We start from the raw sequence: 20,142 nt of genomic DNA, 5'->3' as shown, positions 1-20,142 counted from the left end.
ACCACGGCTGTGTAATTATCCCGAGCGGGGACAGATCGTGGGCAGCTGCTGCCATCCTGCGAGGCGAGGACACCAAACTGAATTTAAAACGGGAAATAGTTAACCGGGGAAGATTTTTAGTCAACTATTAATTTTGTGAAGGTGACTTTGTGGACCACTAAACAAAAATTAACTGCAAACCTTCACTTTACTTCCCCCCCACCCCCAGTTTCGGCAAATATATTTTACTTTGTCTCCATCTAGTGGCTGTACGGATTTATACCGCCAACCCATTTTTGTGTATGGTTAAAAAACATATATCTGTACAAAACGTGGGTTTATAATACCTTCTATTGTCGTCTGGCGTCTACGTATCCTTCCAAGGAGGCAAATGAGATGCACCTGCTTCCAGCGATCTGGTCACGTGCCTATTTACGTTTTCAAGGCTCTTGAGTAGTAATAATAATAACAAATAAAAGGAATATGTAACCATCATCACATACGGACGACTAAGAGACAAATTCATGGTTTCTTCTTCTACTTCTTCTAACTCCTGCCAAGTTTCTTTCTGCATTCAAATATTACACATGAGTGTTACATGACCAGTTTGTGTAGGATGTGTGTATAGGTAGTGTTTTCCTTGATATACCTGTGAGAAATATTTCCTGTTCTTTGGCTCTAATGGTTATTTTAAGGATACAAACTAATCCAAAATTATGTAAAGGAATAAATCCCAAGAATTATTTCTTATTTTTGGAGATTAAAAAACAACAGCAACAACAACAATACTGCATCTTTTGTCCACCACTAAACATTTTTATTTTATGTTTCCATTGGGACAGGTTGTTCATTCACATCCTGGATTTGAGGCCACAATGCTCGGACATGTGACTCATTGTTACTATCGCAACAGGGCCACCACATACAGCTGCTGACTCTGAAGATCCAATTTTAAATTTGTTTTCTTCCTCATCATCACCAACTCCCACCAGGATCTTACTTGAAGATCATTTGTACATCATGTTCATGTTGATAGTTGATGTTGTGAGTTCAAGACGTCAAATTGAGGTTGTGTTGCCTTATTTCTCCACTTGGGGGCGCCAACGTTATTTAAAACGAATCCACCGTTTGAATTTTAATGCAGTCACTTTTCAACTGTTTGTGAGGGACTGTTTACTTAACTCTCTTGTATCCCACTAGACATTCCAATTGCTGAGTGGATAAAAGCGCAATTTAAGCTTAGTAGTTTCAGAAGTATTTATCACAACATGTCATTAAAATAAAAGAAAGCTGCTATTTTTTGGCCCAAGTTGCAGACACAAGTACCGTGATAAACATACAAATCAAACACTTTCTTTCAAAATGTCATCATAGGTTTAGCCATGCTATATGTTGTTCAAATAGCTATAATCTGACAGCACTTGAAAACTCCACCAATTTCCCATCCCCCGCAGGAGAATCTGGATGGCATCCTTTTTTTCCGAGCCCACATAAATAACAGCGCCCGCTCCACTTACTTCCATTCGCCAAACATTAATCACTTCCACCCATCCCTAACCTCCCACACCGCTGCCATCCTGCCGGCCTGTCGCCTCGCCACCTCCCATCTCGGCTGTCGCAATTTTCTTCCGTTTGGTCTGCCCCATCAGTCACTCAAATTACAGCTTCTCCCAAACTCTTCCGCCCGTATTATCAGCGGAACTCCCTGCCATCCACCACATCACTCCCTGTCCTGCGGCTTCGCAACCAATTTCAAATACTCATCCTGACATTTAAGGCCACCCGTAACTACCTGTTATCATTCTTAAATGTACTTTTATCCAATCTGGAGGCACAAGCAGCATAATGTGGATGAAATGAAAGTCTACACACCCCCATAGAGATGACCTATAACCCTTTTTGGGTAAAAAACACACGTATGGAAATGTAACCAGATACTGTAATTGTTTGTACAATAACGCGGAATTCTTGGAAAGCTCCGATGAGACTGCGGTCAGAGGGGCCTCTGTCAAAGCGCTCTGCCGCGCCAGGTGATCCTGACCTTATTTCGCGGGTCATCTCATCTAAATCAATTTACAAAAGCTCAAAACAGAGGCCAAGTTCTCACTGGGCTATTACGTAACTTCTTGATTTTATTATCCGACACCGTTTCTAATATCGGAGCTAAATGAGGACGCCAAAGTCATAAAAACGTGTAAACTTAAGAATTAAAGTAAGACCTCTCAAACATTAAAAACACAGCATTATCGTCGAAGGTATAATTGCAAGTACTGTTGATTCTGCAAGGAAGCAAAATGGAGCCACTGGGTCTCATTTCTGTTGTTGTTGTTGTTGCCTTAACTCCAACAGGCTGCACGGTTTTATCCTAAAATGATCCCATATTTTACGCATAAAACCTCTACATACGGAATGTTTGAACTATTCAGGGAGCCAAAACAAAAGCAACAATGCCTCACTGCAGCTGTGGGTGACATGAGGTCGCGACGTGATCCCAACACATAAAACAAACTTTGACTTTTTCAAAAGTTCTTCCCCCCAGATGTTTACATTTGTTGTGCATTCTGTCAACCAACTGAATGCTGTGCGTCCTAAATATGAAATTGACATCACGCATGTTACACATGCAGTACATTTCTACGGGGGGTTCATGTCTGGAGTAGTTTCCTCGAGGAGTTCCACTCCCACGTCTTCTGTACACATTGAATCCAATGATGTATGAGCCAGCATAAACACACGAAGTCTGGCTGTGCAGATGTGCATATTTTATCACCTGACGCTCTTGTGTTACACCTTCCCGTCTCCAACTATGAAGAATAATTCTTCTGTGGTTAGATTCCTTCCTCGAGGTTGACAGTAGTTAAAAAAAAAAAAAAAATCCAGAAACCTGCTTTTCATTAGCGTCTTATTTTTAAGGAGGCATTTTAATGCCCGAGAAAGCTGCAGACTGAGGGATAGCTTTTAAGGTGATTTCAGAGGATGATAAAAAAAAATACATTTATTGCGCACACTTGGTGAGATGGAGGAAGTTTGTGCTGAATCCCATCTGCTGCAGTATTTCACTGGCATCGACAATACTGAGCTTTCCAAGAGTACATTTGAAAAAGATGACTGCAACAACTCTTTAGCCCAGAGGTTTTAACCGCATCAGTGAATTTGAGTGGAGGAAGAAGAAAAAAGAAAAAAAAAGCAGCACTGCCACAGTTCAACAAGAACTGATGAATTAATTAAAGTTTTTTGGCCAATGTATGGACGATACAGGCATTTTATTTTGTATTTGGAAACAGGGGGTCTCAAAGATTTTTGGATCCAGGACCCCCCCCCCCCCCCACACACACACACACACACACACACTGTTACATAACTAAAGTCCTAGCCATTAAAAGTTGCAATTTTTTTAGGAATAAACAAAGTTATGAGAATTAAATTGTATTTTTTTCTGAAACGTCATTATCTTTATATGAGTAAAGCCATATTTTGTCGAGATAAAAAGTCTGAATCTTATGAGCATAAGCCCCCCCCACCCCCCCACCACCACCACCACCACCACCACCACCAAAGATTAAATCATTATATGAGATTAAAGTCGAAGTTTAAAGAAGAAAGTCATATTTAAAAAAATCAACATTTTAAAAATATAGAGCTCTACAAAGCCAAAGAACAGGACAGCCTTCTAAAAAAAATAAGTATTTGCTTTTGAAAAACAATTGGACTCTATTGATGTAATAATGCACCTATTGTAATAAGTAAAAAAAATAATCATAATAAATTAAAAGATACATTTGTTGGTATTAATATTGTAATTTGATTTAAGATTTATTGACTTACATTTACGCCACACTGGTTTGGTAGAATTTTGAAACGTTGTAGTGAATACTTAACTGCAACAGTCAAACAGTCAAATTGTTTAGTAAGTTTACAATTTCAAGTAGGTACATATTGTTACATAGAACTGTTTTGCATCTTACTTCATGGTTTATTTGCCTTTATTTTAGTTCAAGCTAAAAACCCAAAAATGTATGTACGTAATAGAGTAGGATATTGAAATAAATAAATAAATAAATAAATAAATAAATAAATAAGAATCACAATTAGATTCATTTTCAAAATCCTTCAACCCTACCTCATTTCAATGACGACATGTGCGCCACTGCCGGTCCCTGGGGGTCGTTGCCATGGCGAGTCACGATGGAGAGGTCATTATCTGGAGGATGGCGCGCCGTCCGCTGCATCGTCTGCAGACTAACACAAGTAAACTGATGATGTATGTTGGAGATGGAGATTCAAGCTACAGTTGAGTTGACGTCTGACTTTGATGTTCATGCCGTAGCTAATAGTTAGCATCCGCCATATTGTCAGTGGTGCGGTGTTGACAACAGACAATGCAAACTTGGTGTAGACGGGCCTTTAAGATGGTCTTTAAAAGCAGCAGTGATACTGAGCCTGAACTGAACCGGTATCGTTCCACTAAACCACAGTTATGTCCCTTTCCAGAACTGTGTTTAGCGGTGTGGGCTTGGGCGCTGCGACCGCTCGGTCTGAGTAAACTGTGGAATACGAGGCATTCACGGTCTGAAAAATAGTACGGGATTGTGACAAAACACGACTAAATCGGCTCTTCTACAAAAACGCGCAACGGTGAAACTGATTAGGATTTGACAAAAGGCCTTTTGTAGCATTGTTTGTTTGAAAAGTGAAGAAGTTCATCCTCAAAAGTCGAATTGAGGCAGCTGGACTCTTCTTGGCACTTTTAATCCAAAATCTTCCATTTTTAATCTTTTGTATGAAAATCCTCTCTCGTCTTCAACAACTTAGAATAGACCCCGTTGCCTCGCATGAACTTTTGCGGATTACTATGACAAAAATGACTGCCAGTGGTGCATTGTTGGAAAGCTCACGAGGCGAAGATAGCAAGTGCGGCCATCTTTGAGGTGGCCGAGACACGCTTTGTCCTCACGGCCTCCCCAGATGGCTCAGTCGGACTGTGGACCAAGGATAGTGATCACGCGGCTTCTTCTGGACAGGACTTGATGTGGAACATCACCGAGCCAACAACATACCGGAGGTGAACCTCAGAAGTTTGTCCGGCTCAAGTAGGACTAAATGTTTAAGAGCATACTTGAAATTTCCGTGGTTGCTTCATTCATGGGCAACTATGTATTAAACAAAACGGACTGGTGTTTTTATTGGGCCGACCGAGGGTTAACAGTGAGCCACCAGTGGCAACAATATACAATCTGGTTGTAAACAAAGTCATAAATGCTAAAAATGACTGAAAACACACCGATTATACAGTCCAGGGCAGTAGTAGATCAGTGGACAGCTTTTCTAGGAACTGGGTAGTAATTGGGGAAGTTATCCCCGGGTTCAAATGTCAGGTTTCGGTTATTTAACTGGCATGTCAAATGTCGGGTATTTATTTTCACTTTATTTATTTTGTGCCTTGTGATGATGTCAATTGCTATGGTCCTGTATTTAGGTTATGTATTTGTCACTCTTATTTTGCCATATATGCCTTTATTCTGTCATATAGAATGGAACAGGTTTCTAAGCCGAGGTTTCTCGGTCAAGGTTTTTTTTTCTATATAAAGACTCTCAGTTTTTCAACTTCCGTGTCATGTCTGTCCATTCCGTGAGAAAAACCTGGCATTTGAACAGGGGTGTGTAGACTTTTTATAGCCAGTATAGATCCACATTCTTGTCCACATGTTTAGGACTTTTCATCCTTCAAATACACTCCCAGTTTCTAACTCCTTTTACAGAAGTTTAAGATTGACTAAAGTTCATAAACTCGGGTTTGGCTCACTAATTTGACATTTTTTGGACACATGTCGGATATAAAAGACACCACAAATAAGAAAGCGGTAGTTGAAGAGAAAATGAGAAGTAGCAAATGTTTGGCTGCATCCATGGCAGCGGAACAGAGAAGCTTCTGTGGGTTCACGTTATAATTTAACGTATTCAGTTCAGCCTGCGTTTTCAAAAGGTTGATCAAAAAATATCCGTTTCGAAAAAATGGTGTAGTATGCAAATAGATTGAAACATTTTGTGCTCGTTCTCAAACACACACGACATGCCTACATAGGAATTGGTGTCAAGGAAGTATGCTGAAGTGATACATTTCAAGCAGCAAGACCGAAAGTAAAATGAGTTGCTCCACTCATGGGACCAAACTTCACAGGAACAATCTTAACCTGAGGGTGATGCAACAACAGATGTTGAGCGCACGCAAACAAAAGGTCTCAACTTTCCCTTTTTAATCACCTTCTCGCCTGAGGAATTCTGCATATTGCTGAGTCAAGAACATCTGGAGGTGCAGATGTTTTAAATGGCAGTCGTACAAACAGTTTGTTTACCTGTCTTGGACACGTGTTGTGTAGAGAATAGCAAATGGTTGAGGAGCTTGGAATTTTTTGTCATTAGTTTGTTTTTGTTTTTTTACTTTCTGTGTTTATTTTTTTCCCTTTTTTTTTATGATTTTATAGAGCCCCCCCTAATAAAACCACAAAAAAGATTGGGGTGGGGGGCCCAATCTTTTTTGTGGTTTTATTAGTTTTATTTTACTTTATTTATTTATTTATCTTTCTGGTTTTCATTTTTTTTATTTCATACAGTGGGTTTGGTAGTCACCCCCCCCCCACACACACACACACCTAAAAAAACCCGCTTAATTTTGTTTGTGATTTTCTTAGTTGTATTTATTAATTAATTAATTAATTAATTAATTAATTTTAACCTTTCTGTTATTGTTTTTTGAGTGGGTTTGGTAGTACCCCCCCTTAAAAAAACACTTAATTTTGTTTGTGGTTTTATTAGTTTTATTTTTTATTATCATTATTTTCTTTTATTTGACTTTCGGGTTTTCATTTTTCTTCTTTATTTTTCATAGAGTACGTTTTGTAGGTTCCCCCCCAAAAACAACAACAACAACAACAACTTTTGTTTGTGGATTTATTAGTTTTAGTTTTTTTGTTTTTTTTTTATTTTTTTATTTTATTTTTGTAATGAACCCCAGACTTTTTGCTGTTGTTGTGATAATTATAGTACTTTTTCATTTGTTTTATAAACAGAATGCCATTTCGGTTCTTTTTAAAAGTCTATTTTCAATTTCATTAACTAAAATAATTTCACTTTATTTATGTATTTTGTTAACTCTTATCTCTCCACCAATAACTGCATGGTACATTTTTATTTTTTTTTAATCTCTAAAAAGTCGATTTTAATTTTTCTGCGTATGAATAATTGCCATGTGTGCAGGTTTGGGCTTCTGCACATCCAGCATGCAGTGGTCAGCACCAGCGACTATAAAAGGCTCTATCAAGTCTGCAGGAATATGCCAAGCTAGTGGCCCACTCACTTTTTGGGCGACGACTGTGGCTGCAGACTTCCACTGTTTGGCGAAGGTTGTCAGCAAAGAAAGGAAAGAAAAGGAATGAGTTATATTTTAGGCGCATTTGATGTGGCGAAAATCCTCTAATTGCGGCCATACGCAGTATATTTTTCATTGTCTGGGCTGGGCTCCTCTAATGCATGCATGCGTCTTCATTGCTTTCTGTTAAACTGTGATTTGCTACCTCGCCCGTGAGTTTGTGGCCAAGCGTGCCAGTTGTCTAGACCGACTGCTGTGGGCTTGTAAAAGACGTGAAAAAGATCTTCTGTCAAAGGGAAATGTAAGGAATGCTTTGATGGGGATGTCTCTCCGCTTCATACACTATTCATAAAAACGCATGACGCTACCGAGGCAGTCCAAAACCTTCCTTTCTCATATTCGTCTTCAGGCGGGTGAAAATTCATCCACAGCCAAAGATGAAGAAAACTGAGTTTCCTTTCCAGCTCATTTAAAGATTCAGACATAAGAACGTTTTTTTAATCGGATTTATAATGGTAAATAGGAAATAGTGGAAATATAGTAAATAATTCACTTCGGGGTCAAATGGCCTGCATCATAAAACCTGTATTACTTGACCAAGCAACAATATTTTTTTTTGCAATGTTAACAATGGTTATTTTTATAAAAAGAAAAATGGTGAAGGCGTACCTGATGCGGAATTATATAAATTTTTTAAAATATATTTTAAATGATCAAGCAAGTATTAAACAAAGCCAAACATAGTTAACAGTAAAACAATAATAAACACTCTACCTTAAAGTCCCTGTAAAGTAAAAATGAGCATGTCTTCGAAATTAAAGATAAAATTGAAAAATGGATGCTACTTCATACAGGCTTTTCCATAATGCAACAACAAGGCACTCTAAAACGGCCAAGTCAGTCTGACCTTTTTTTCCCCCCGCCTTCCACCTTTCTCTCCATTGGCTGTGCGCACTTCACGGTCAACAACGAGGCGCTCTAAAGTAGCCATTTAAAGGGAAGATCCATTTTCAGGGTGTAGGCATAGAACTACATACAAAGTAGTTCTTAGTCTTTGCACATTTTCAGCAATTATCTTGAAACGCATATAAAGAAACAAATTGTTGAATTCACTTTACAGGGTCTTTGTGACATTGTGAATCCGCTTACGTGCCATAACTTTGGTAAAGCTCCACCGCAAGTCAGTTTAAGTTTGCCAAATCACTGCTGTTCATTTTTTAATTATTGTCAATCTAATTCATTTTAATAAAAAAAACACTCCCTTGGCTACAAATTTGATTCTATATAAGAGCATAATACGCAAAAAAAAAAAAAAACAATTCCCCCCCCCCTCTCCGTAAACATATAAATCACATGATATTTTTTATTTCAGTCTTAATTAATGGGTACCCAATGAGAACTCTCTCAACAGGCGGGCGTTCCCTTCAACTACTATTTTAGCATCATATTTTCCACTAAAGACAGAAAGCCTGATCAAAATCTAATCTGAAAGCCTCTTGATCTGGTTTAATGGCATGCTGGCAGAAGGCCATGTCACTTTTGTTTTCCCTCCAGAAAGACGACAACCACTCCCAGACACTGACGTGTGGCTTTTTCTCCACCCACACCCACGCGCGCAGACGCGCAAACACCCAAACAGGCGACACATGTTCCGAAATACCGCAACAACATGCGCGCGCACGCCTTGTGCGAGATCTTCATTACCTCCGTTTATAGGAGCCGAGAGCTGAAACGAGTAGATGGAGCCAACAAGCTGAGTGTTTTCATTAGAACCAGGAGTCAAGAAAAAGGTGGCTTGTGAGCGAGGCAGCGTGATGTTTTCTTTGCTTGTTGCTGTACTTGAAGTTAAACAACAAACATGCCTATGTGTTTTTCCAGCTTGGTCTTTTTTATTAGTTTTAGTGTAATGAGGTCTGTGGAGACGATGGAAGAATCATTTGCAATAAATGATGGTGTCATATTTTTTAAAAAGTGTTTGACAATAAAACAAGCATGCTAGACCAATTACTCCTCCTGACAATTAAAAGCTCTAAAATTCTGACCTGTCATCACATAAATCTGAGATCCGTGTCTTTTATTTGCGGAGTTTCACAAGATCGAGCTCGGTCCGTATCACCATGAACAACGAAAGGTTCACTAAAACACCCAAATCACTAAGTTGGCAACACTGACAGTACGATTCAGTCCCCAAATCGATTTTATTTAAATTGCCCTTGTTTGTGTGTGCCTTTATTGGGAGCGCTGTTCATGTTGTACACAATTTGGCTACTTAGGGGCAGTGTGGTTCCGCACGTTCTGATACACTGCTAAGTTGTAGCCAAATTAGAGAGTTGAAAGAAAAAGTTGCAATCAAGTTATGCCAATAAAAGTTGTTTTTTTTGCAGTGTAGGAAGAGCAATGCTGGTGAGTAATGTTAAGATGCTTCTCTGTATACATTCCGGAAGTGTTTTGTATGAATAGCCGTTCTTTAGATTGATAAAAGTGCCGCGAGTCAGACTGGAGTAAATCATGACGAGTCTTTGCACATCTATAAATTGAGGCAGAAATCATTGTCAATCAAATCATTTTGAATTAAAAATCGTTCTGAATCGAAAATCGATTCTGAACTGAATGGCAGACCCAAAAATCGGAATTGAATCGAATTGTGAGACAGTTAAAGATTCACACCCCAAATAGGTCTTGCATTTAATCTGACTGAACTTAATGGGTTTCAGTTCCTTTCCATTACGATGGTCATGGATATTTATGTTGAATAATTAAATATTCAAAAAATCCCCATTTTCAAGATGCGAGTCCGTCAAATGGAATCATTCCACTCAGAAATGTACTGTCCTCTAATCGTATCACATCCAGATATTGAGACAAAGTGAGTATTGAAACATATTTTAACTGAGAGAGAGATATTCCCCTAACTCATTTACTGCCTTTTTTTCTTTTCTTTTTTTCTTCTTTTTCTTTTTTAGGAGAGCTCAGTATCATTTATTTGGCAGCCTTCCCGAGTCAACATGTCATCAACAGCACTCTCCCTTTTTTTGTTTTTTTAACTCATTCACTGCCATTGACGGCTATAGACGTCAAAGATCCATTTTAACCGGGCCACATTTACAGTACTGACAAGTTCATCCATATTACAAAATGACAACTCATTGCATCATACCCTCTCAAACTGAGCCAACAAACAAGTCAGACCTGCAAAACTGCACACAGAAGCAGCCTAACATGCTGTCACGGAGATCCCCACCCCACTGTGGGACTGCATATGATGCACCCGCCCCTAGAAGGCTCCGAATCGGTGTTTACATACCTGCAGGCAGGCGCCTCCACCCCTTCCTCTCTCTCTTCTCTCGCTCCCTGATGCACACACAGTCTCTCGCTCGCTCACTGTCGGCGCAGCAGTTCTTGGGAAGCAGCCCAGCCGATACACGCTCGCTCTCAGTTCTTCGCTGACTGCCGGAGAAGGCACACAGGCAGCGTCGAACCATGCAGTAGAGAGCCCCGCTGGTCGATTTGTTCCTCTTCCCTTCTCAATAATGAGAAAAGACCGTCTCTTGTTGGCCGTAACCCTCACCGCCATCTTCTCAGCTGACCTCTACTTCATCCTCCTGCCAAAGCTGAGGAACGCCGGAGAAGGATGGAGGCATTTTTGTCCGTGCCGCCGTAGCAACTACAGCCTGCCCGGTCAGTTCTCCAACTGGACTGCGTTCACGCTCCAGGAAGTGGACCCTTCTGGACTCAGCAATGGGAGCTCCAAGCTTGACCGGTTGTTCGCACATCCTCTGTATAACATCCGGAACCCCGCGCTGGGACCGGAGGAGAAACTGCTCCAGGCGGACCAGCTGATGGACTACAACAGGAAGAAAATGTCACGATGGGAAAGGTGAGCTTCTGTCTTAGAGCAGGGGTCCGCAACCTGCGGCTCTGGAGCCAAATGTGGTTCTTTACTCCCTCTCTTGTGGCTCCTTGTGGACCTCCCCCCAAAAAAGAAAATAGAAATTAATATTAATATTATTATTTTTACATATTTACTTTTATTTTTTAGATAAAATATTATTTAAGTGAATTAACGATTCAGTTAAAAAGTGAATAATTAAATATTCAAAAAATGTCAGAGTCCACATTTTCAAATTGTCAGAAAAAGAGAGATAAAAGGTCAATTACAAAGTTTTTAATAATTACCTATACAATTTCCAAACGTGACCATAAAATGTCTAAAAGGAAGAGGAAAAGCAGAAATTTACCATAAAATCCCATGAAATTGCCAAAAATGTCAGAGAGTTTAATTTTAAAAAGGCAGAAAAGAAAATGGTCAAAAGGTAACCATAAGATGTCCAAGAAATCCCCCAAAATACCATAAAATGTCTTTGGAATTGCCCAAAAAGTTGAAATCATCATAAAATGTTCACAATATTGGGGAAAAGTCATTTCATTAAAAAAAAAAAAAAAAAGGCAGAAGTATAAAATGTATAACAAAAGAAGAAATACTGAAAATGACCATAAAATGTCCAAAAGTGGAGGAAAGGCAGAAATTTACCATAAAATTCCATAAAATTGCCAAAAATGTTAGTTAAATTTTTAAAAAGGCAAAAAAGAAAAATGTTCAAAAAGCAACCGTACAGTGTCCAAGAAATCTAAATTTTTAAAAAGCAGAAAATAATAAGTTTAAAATGCAAGTATAAAATGTCCAAAAACAAAAGAAGAAATCCCGAAAATTATCATCAAATGTTCACAAAATTATAAAATAAATAAATAAAAAGTCAGAAAATTAATTTAAAAAAAAATTTAAGGCAGAAAAGAAAATGAAATGCAAGTATAAAATGTCCAAAAACAAAAAAAGAAATCCTGAAAATTACCATAAAATATCTATATATATATATATAAAATTGCCCCCCCCCCCCCCCCCCCCAAAAAAAATTAATAGAAAAAAAAGGCAGAAAAAACAAAAGGTAGAAGAAAATTCATCTGAAAGTATTGGCTGCTGCATATTTTTCTGCTATGGTCTAATTCGAAGTCTTTTGACAGTAAAGGTTGCTGACCGTCCGTGTCTTTGAGTTACGATACCCAACCTAATGACAAATGATCAAGTTCCACTGAAATGCTTTGTACTGAACTTTTACTTGCTCCTTCTTAACTGGAACTCATGTTCGTTTTCAGTAGGAGGTTCCCGATTAGTTGCTCAGGTCAGGTAATCAACCGGAGGCGCCGAAGTCTAAACGGAAACACAGAGGGGATAGAACCTTTTCTGTTGCTGGTCCCAAATTATGCAATCACCTCCGGGTCTTGACATACATAGAGTATTTACTCAACCAATTGGTTTTAAGGTTATTTGAAGGCGTTTACTGAAGAATCCCCCGCCACACGTGTTGCAAGTGATCATATTGGAAGGCGTGTTTTGTGGTCAAGGGGGCAGAGTCGCTGATTTTACGGCCGTTCAACCCACCGCCGCGCGCAGGCAGCCAGGAATATAAATACTCTTTTTGCATCAGCGCATGATAACAGATGCGTTCCCACAGCTGTCAAATCACACAGACAATAGCGAGCGAGCGTTTGCTTCGAGGCAAAAGCGATGAAGGCAACACTCGCTGAAACGTGCGTCACCCGAGTCCACGCCGCAAACATGTTATTCTGAGATCCCGCGTCTGCCTGTGCTTGAAGATAAACAGGGGTTTTGAAACAAAAGTGACGCCCGTCTTAATCTGCGGGAGACAAAAAGATGTCTTGGCTTGTGACGCGTGCCTGTCTGCTCGCTCAGCAAGATTGGGAGGTCTTTGGTGCCTTGAGGTGGAAAGGGAGAAGAATTATGAGCAGTCAGGCTCTACTTTTATGGCTATTTTTCCCTTCTCGGCTGCCTTCTAAGGATAACAATATGAAGTTAGAATGCCTTCGAATGACAATTTCAAAATCAGTTTGACGCAATACAAGAGAATATCGTCTGTCATTGACATGGTGACCTAATACCATCTTCTTGAGGAGTATTCATTAATAATAAGAATAATAAGAATAAAATTAATTAGTAATTAATACTTAAAATGACCATGAGCTGTGATTACATTATATATATATAATTATAGAAAAGGAAAAAAATTTGTTGAAGATTGAAAACATTTGCAATTTTGCAGAAAATACTTTTTGGGGTTAATGAATTAAAATGACATTTTAAACAGTCCAATTTAAAATGAGCAGTAATTATTTTTATTTTTTTAAACAAACAATTTTACATGAAATAGAAAAGCAATATATATTTGATCCATTTAATGATATTGGAATTCATGATTTTATTATTCAAATTTTTTTGAAAACTGCTTTACCTAAAATACATTTTTATTTGATTAAAATTGCTTAATTAAATATAATAAAATTAGAAACAATAATGTTTGAAATGAACATTCATTATTATTTATTTATTCTTTTACATTTTATTGCTCTCTCCTGGGGCTATGGGGGGCTGACAAAGAAAATTCAACCTCAATAAAAAAAATGTCTTTCTTGAAAAGAAAAGGAAAGGAAATGAAAGGGGACAGAAAGAAGAAAACTTATAATATCTGTACCTAATCAACACACAAAAATTTAATTAAAAAGAAAGTCAACACAAAATAAATGACAGCAAACAGTCAAGACGCCTTCTGAGTAACAATTAAACAAAAAATAATTAAATAGAATGACCTTGTACTAATGATATATTTCCAGAAATTGTAATACTAATTTATAAATACATTTTAAAATATAAAACAAAATGCTGGAGGGGCTCAACTGAGGCTACATAGATTTCTGCCCTAGTGCCTTCCATGAACAAGTGCAACATTTAAACTACCAACCTCACTCGACTCTCGGCCAGACACATGAAGTTATACAACGAAGCTGCGGCCACCTCCAACATGACCGTGATCGAACACCGAGTGGCCTTCGATGCCAACGCCAACTGGCTCAAGTTCCACGCGGGGATCACTCGCCACGCTCTGTACTCCCGTCGTGACCCCGCCATCGCACGGCTGCTCCTGGACATGCACGACATGACAGTGGTCAACGCAGGTGACTAATTCTCACTTCTTGCTTGTTCTAAAGTCGCCACTGTTGTAATAATGGGAATTGTTCCAGATTACACTCAAGATGAGAAGGCCCTGAAAGGCGCGTGTGACTGCACCCAAGGTAAGGTCAGTTCACATTTTCGATTTCAACAAAAATGACGACACATCTTTGCCGTTTAGTCTGGAGCAACATAAGTAGACAGACTATGCAACACTACTCACACACATTCCTTATCCTTCCAGAACAATTATTGCAGGTTACTGAGTCAGTTGTAAAAAAAAAAAAAAAAAAAATTAAATCTTGTGTGTATGTCTGTACTATACTGCCCCCATGTGGCCAAAACGTACACACACCAGAAGGAGCAGAAAAATGCACATTGAATTGGAGCAACAACAACAAAAATGTGGCTAAATGTGTTACATTTTTTATATTGTATTTAGTTATGTCATTATTGTATGTATCATAAAGTACAATCTCATACAGAGCTATTATTATTTAAACCAAAATTATTTACACAAAGGACTTGGGATTAATATTATTGTATGCTGTACCGTAACGCTGATGAATGTTTTTTTTTCTCGTTATAGTTAGTTTTTAATTTCCTTTTGACGTTTAAATTCTGTTAGTTTTAATTCATTTTAGAGCAGGTTCATTTGTATTAGTTTTTTTTTCTTTCCAAAAACAATACATTTTAATTTAGATTTATTAGTTTTGGTATTAGTTTTAGTTTTTTATGTATATGGCGTATTTGTGGAGTTTAACACAAAGCAAAAGGCTACAATTCCCTCACAAATTTTCAACATTCTTTCTTTTGTACGACCGTAATGTAATGCCCCCCCCAAAAAAAAACACGTTTATAATAAAACCTACAAGCTCATGTATGAAATGAATTGACATTTTATATAAATGCAACCTATAGTTCCAGTTAGTTATCCTTTTAGTTTGATCGTTTTCATTAACTATAATAACCCTGCTTAATACAGCATTACATAAAACCATCTGAGACTTAAATCTCGGCTTCTAGTGACGATGTTCCTCAACTACGCTTTTTATCTCCAACTGACCCTCTTTGCAAACACACAAAAAAGGGATTTTATGCAGTGCCTGTTAATTATTAATGCCAAATGGGACAGGATGCAACCAACTAATTCCCAGCAACCCTCAGTTGTCACCGCATACTTTCCACAAATCCTCCAACTCCAACACTATACCAAATGTTGACACTAATCAGGTTTTTTTTCAGGTTTCTAAAAAGTCCCCCTTTCTAAGAAGTTTTAGGGTTTATGGTTGCTGTCTATCTATCCAGTGGTGAAGCCCAGTGGACACCACCTGAAACTGGCGCTGAAGACGCAGGACTTTGGCAAGGCCATGTTCAAGCCAATGAGGTGAGCTCACATCCACTTCAAGCCTCATTAAAGATCTTCATGAGCACACTTGCAAATGATGTCTTTGTGCACATATCAGGCAGCAGAGGGACGAGGAGACGCCAGATGACGTCTTTTTCTTCGTGGACGTCCAGAGACACAATGCAGAGATTGCTGCCTTTCACCTGGACAGGTACCGAACTTCCGTACACAAATTTCCCAGCTGAAGGTAACCATGGATTATAAAACACACATACACACACTTCACTGCATCGTTTTTTTTTTAACACTCTGCGGCTATAATTCCAGCCAGACGGTTATTATGCTGCAAACAGCTCACTTAAAAACAAATGTTCCCTCTGTAAGACTCTTATTTTCTTGTACTGTATTTCTCGGTCTTGCCTGAGGTCTTTCTCATTAACGCTCACAATCTCTCGCACTCTTCCGGCGTCACACTTGAATTGTTTGATCAATGACTAAAATGTGGCCCGGGGGGAGTGAATGGCCCTTTGGATGGGATACAGAAAGAAGCATTGAATTAGACTTAGTGACACTGAACAAAAAATTTCAATGCAGGCAAAACGCATATCCTCAAACTCGAACCCACTAAGAAACAGGAACTATTGAAAACTATTGACCCAAGGTATGTGCTTCCAGGCTGCAAATATTGTGCCCATGTTGCTTTGCTTCACCTGCACAACTCCATATGAGGAAGGGTGCAATGTTATATTAAAGTATTTTTATTTTAAATGTTAATTTGTTAAGTATTGCACTGGTATACGTTGTGACAAAAAGAGACATTATTTCCTTTTTCTTCTTCTTATAATATGGTCTTTATTGTCTATTATTGTCAACCAGGGGGGTGTTAAAAAAAATAGGATTTCTGTGAATAAAATGTTATTTACTTTCATTTTAAGGCCATATCACCTCACTGTGACTTAATTTCTTCTCTTTGTCATTTCAAAATAAGACTGTAATTTCTTCAGGAAATACATTTTTAGTACCTCTTTTGAAAGTATGTTCATTTAAAATGAGGGAATAAAACAAAGTCATGAGGGTTACCTTACGGTTTTGTTTGTTTTTTGTGGATTTTTCTGTTAGGATCCTGGATTTCCGAAGAGTTCCACCGGTTGTTGGCAGGTTTCTCAACCTCACCGGCGAAGTACTCCAAGTGACCCGAAATGACGACCTACGGGCAGTATTCTTCACCTCACCTGGTATAAAACAAAAACAAGACTCGTTTAGTGGTCAAGTGTAGGGTTGTAAATGCTATATTTATGTTTTTGGGTCACTTTTATGGACGTTTAATGACTTTTTTCTCCCTCTCTCTCTCGCGCTTTTTTTTATTTTTTACTCGGCCTCTTATTGGACTGTGCATCATTTTCATTGGGGAATTTGCGCCATCTAGTGGGTGACCAAAGCAATTTTATTTTTTACTCGGCCTCTTATTGGACTGTGCATCATTTTCATTGGGGAATTTGCGCCATCTAGTGGGTGACCAAAGCAATACAGCTAGATAGCTAGATAGGTAGCCTGGCTGTATTCTTCACCTCACCTGGTATGAAACAAAAATCGTTTGGTGGTCTACTGTAGGGATGTAAATGCGATATTTGTTTTTTGGTCACTTTTATTGACGTTTAATGACACTTTTTTTTTTTAAACTTGGCTTCTTATTGTACTGTGCATCATATTCGTTGGGGATTTGGCGCCATCGAGTGGGCGAATAACAGCAATACAGATTAGATCGATAGAACGTCTCCATTCATATCACTAGATTTTTCTACAGCATTTAAACAATACCAATCTTCTTTTTTTTTTCATTTTCTCTCATTACAGCAAACAACACTTGTTTTTTTGCCAAATGTCTGTACGCATGCAAGACGGAATATGCAGTTTGCGGGAGCCCCGACCTACTGGAAGGTTCCCTATCCGCATACCTTCCCGGCCTCAGCATCGCTCCTCGCATCTCCATCCCAAACCCTTGGATACGCTCATACACCTTCACCGGACAGGGAGAGTAAGAATCCGCCTCGTAAGCAACCAAACTGAAACATTTCTGGATTATTTGTTATTGATTTTCTGGAAAAGGTGGCAGGTGAATCCGTCCTACTGCGACACCGTGAAGAAGCTTTATCCTTACAACTCGGGCAACCGGCTCCTCAACATCATCGATATGTCCATCTTTGACTTTCTTATGGGTAGGTTGTTATTGTGATAAATGATCACATCATCACAACACATATACTTGAATTTGTAATATAGGAGCAACAAAACAAAACATAGTAAAAACACTACTTTCTGTGATGTTTCATACCTTATTGTTAGGTAACATGGACCGACACCACTATGAGATTTTCACCAAATTTGGCGATGAAGGATTTCTTCTTCACTTGGACAATGCAAGAGGGTAAGACCCAAAAATAGTTTTTATTTAAAAAAAATAAAAATAGTGGCATTCTTTTATGGTGTTATATGTGATTGTAGATTTGGGAAGCACAGTCGAGATGAGATGTCTATTCTTGCCCCACTATTGCAGTGTTGCATGTAAGTAAAAACAAAAATCATTTTATTTTCTATAACACTTCCCTTCATTAGTGTTTTATTTTTTGGATAGGTTAGCTGGGGATAAACCCAGTGAGATATGATTGGTCTTTATAAACAAATAAATAAAAACAAAAACAAATAAACAAATCTGTATTGTCTTTTTTTTTTCATTGTGTGAATCGTCCCCACTAAAGTTGGAATAAGAAAAATTGAGAAAAAATAGGGAAATTATATAAATAAAAATACACAAAAAATAAATATACAATAAAAATAATACATAAATAAAATGAAAATAAATTATAACAAATTGAATGTATAAATTCACATTAACTCATTCACTGCCATTGATGTCAAAAATGTATTTGAACTATTTCTATTAGTTTAACATTTTTTCCACTTTTGTTAACAAGAGTATGAAAACCTAGAAACAATTTTTTATTGTACATTTATAACAGATATAAAATTTGTGATTAATCGTGAGTTAACTATTAAAGTCATGCGATTAATTACAATTAAAAATTGTAATCGCCTGACGTGTTTAAAAAAAAAAAAAAGATTACTAAAAATTAGGGGTGTCAGGCGATTATTATTTTTTATCGTAATTAATCACATGAATTCACTAGTTAACTCATGATTAATCACAAATGTTATATCTGTTCTAAATGTACAATAAAAAAATCTATGTTTTCATACTCTTGTTATCAAAAGTGGGAAAAAAATGTTAAACTACTAGAAATAGTTCCAATGAATTTTTGACGTCTATAGCCGTCAATGGCAGTGAATGAGTTCATATTGTAATTATTTTATTTGCTTTTTTTTTTTTTTTTACTTACTCTCCCACAGAATAAAGCGTTCCACTCTACTGAGACTCCACTTGCTGGCCCAACCTCACTTCCGACTGAGCGACGTGATGAGGGAGTCCCTGAAAAAAGACCCCCTGCGGCCCATCCTAACCGAATCGCACCTCTCAGCCCTGGACCGCAGGCTGGTCAAGATCCTGCAAGCGGTCCAGCGCTGCACGCGCAAGCTGGGCGACAAGCGGGTCATCACTAACGACTTCATCCGAGCCACGGCGAACCCTTGGGCCAACGCGGAGAGCAAAAATGCCAGGTAGCAGCAGAGGATGGAAGTCTACTCTGCTTCTTAAGACTTCATGATGAAGCGCAGTCGTTTCGATTTTAAGGGAACGAGCCAGGAATCAATGCAAGATGCTGTGAAGCCCACAAAATGGGGGTCGAGAGAGGGAATCTCCATAGAAAATGCATTGAGCATTGTGACAAGCCTATAAGAATGTTTATAAAACAAGAGCACATAAAATGTAAAGTACACAAAATAAATCATACTTTGATAAAGAAGTACTGTATTATCATTACATTTAAGCTTAAGCACTGGAATGGATAGGAATTTTTGTTTGAAAGTTGGCGTCCACTAAATATCAGTGTTAAAAAGTTGTGATTTTAAAGACAGATATAAAAAGTCTACACACCCTTGTTAAAGTGCCAGGTTTTCATTTCATATCAACTTTTTCCACCACGTCTTCAGTTTGACAAAAAGCATTTGAGAAGTGACACCCTCCTGCAACAAATTCATGTTAATTGGGAATCAGCATTCTTCCATCATAAAGTGCCCTTTATTGCCAGCAAGTAAATTTCAGATGTTCCAGTAGGCTTTTCCTGTAATCTTTGTTTAGCTTTCAAGCAAATGATTGAAGAAAATACCAAATACCAACTATTTTGAACTGTTCGGAATTCCCTCCATCTTGTCTGAGGGCTCACATAAAAAAAAAAAAAAACTCACTTCCAGTGAAGCATAGCAGTGTCAGTATCACTTTTGGGGCTGTTGGTGGTATGATCAGTTCCAAATAGC

General features: G+C 38.2%; 1 protein-coding gene and 1 long non-coding RNA gene across 3 annotated transcripts; one reads left to right on the top strand and one right to left on the bottom strand.

Annotated features, from left to right (window-relative positions):
- Positions 1-4,109: 4,109 nt before the first annotated feature.
- On the bottom strand, positions 4,110-17,085 carry LOC147156852 (uncharacterized). Of its 2 annotated transcripts, none has more exons than XR_015091867.1 (3): positions 16,795-17,085; positions 10,650-11,313; positions 4,110-4,218 (listed from the first exon to the last, which is right to left on the bottom strand). It is a non-coding gene; the product is annotated as an uncharacterized LOC147156852 (long non-coding RNA). The 2 variants fall into 2 exon arrangements; XR_015091866.1 differs by lacking the exon at positions 16,795-17,085 and adding an exon at positions 14,158-14,344.
- Positions 10,672-19,766, top strand: fam20a (FAM20A golgi associated secretory pathway pseudokinase). Its single transcript, XM_086065308.1, has 11 exons — positions 10,672-11,222; positions 14,178-14,371; positions 14,438-14,488; positions 15,675-15,753; positions 15,833-15,925; positions 16,834-16,949; positions 17,569-17,749; positions 17,821-17,930; positions 18,058-18,139; positions 18,217-18,276; positions 19,120-19,766. Exons 1-11 carry the CDS (start codon positions 10,876-10,878, stop codon positions 19,388-19,390), a joined length of 1,584 nt encoding a protein of 527 aa, XP_085921434.1. The 5' UTR covers positions 10,672-10,875; the 3' UTR covers positions 19,391-19,766.
- The last annotated feature ends 376 nt before the right edge of the window (positions 19,767-20,142 follow it).

The sequence above is a fragment of the Leptonotus elevatus genome, chromosome 20 (genome assembly GCF_054856555.1).
Source record: "Leptonotus elevatus isolate MCC_2025b chromosome 20, RoL_Lele_1.0, whole genome shotgun sequence".
Lineage (NCBI taxonomy): Eukaryota > Metazoa > Chordata > Actinopteri > Syngnathiformes > Syngnathidae > Leptonotus > Leptonotus elevatus.
This window is presented reverse-complemented; position numbering and strand designations above follow the sequence as displayed.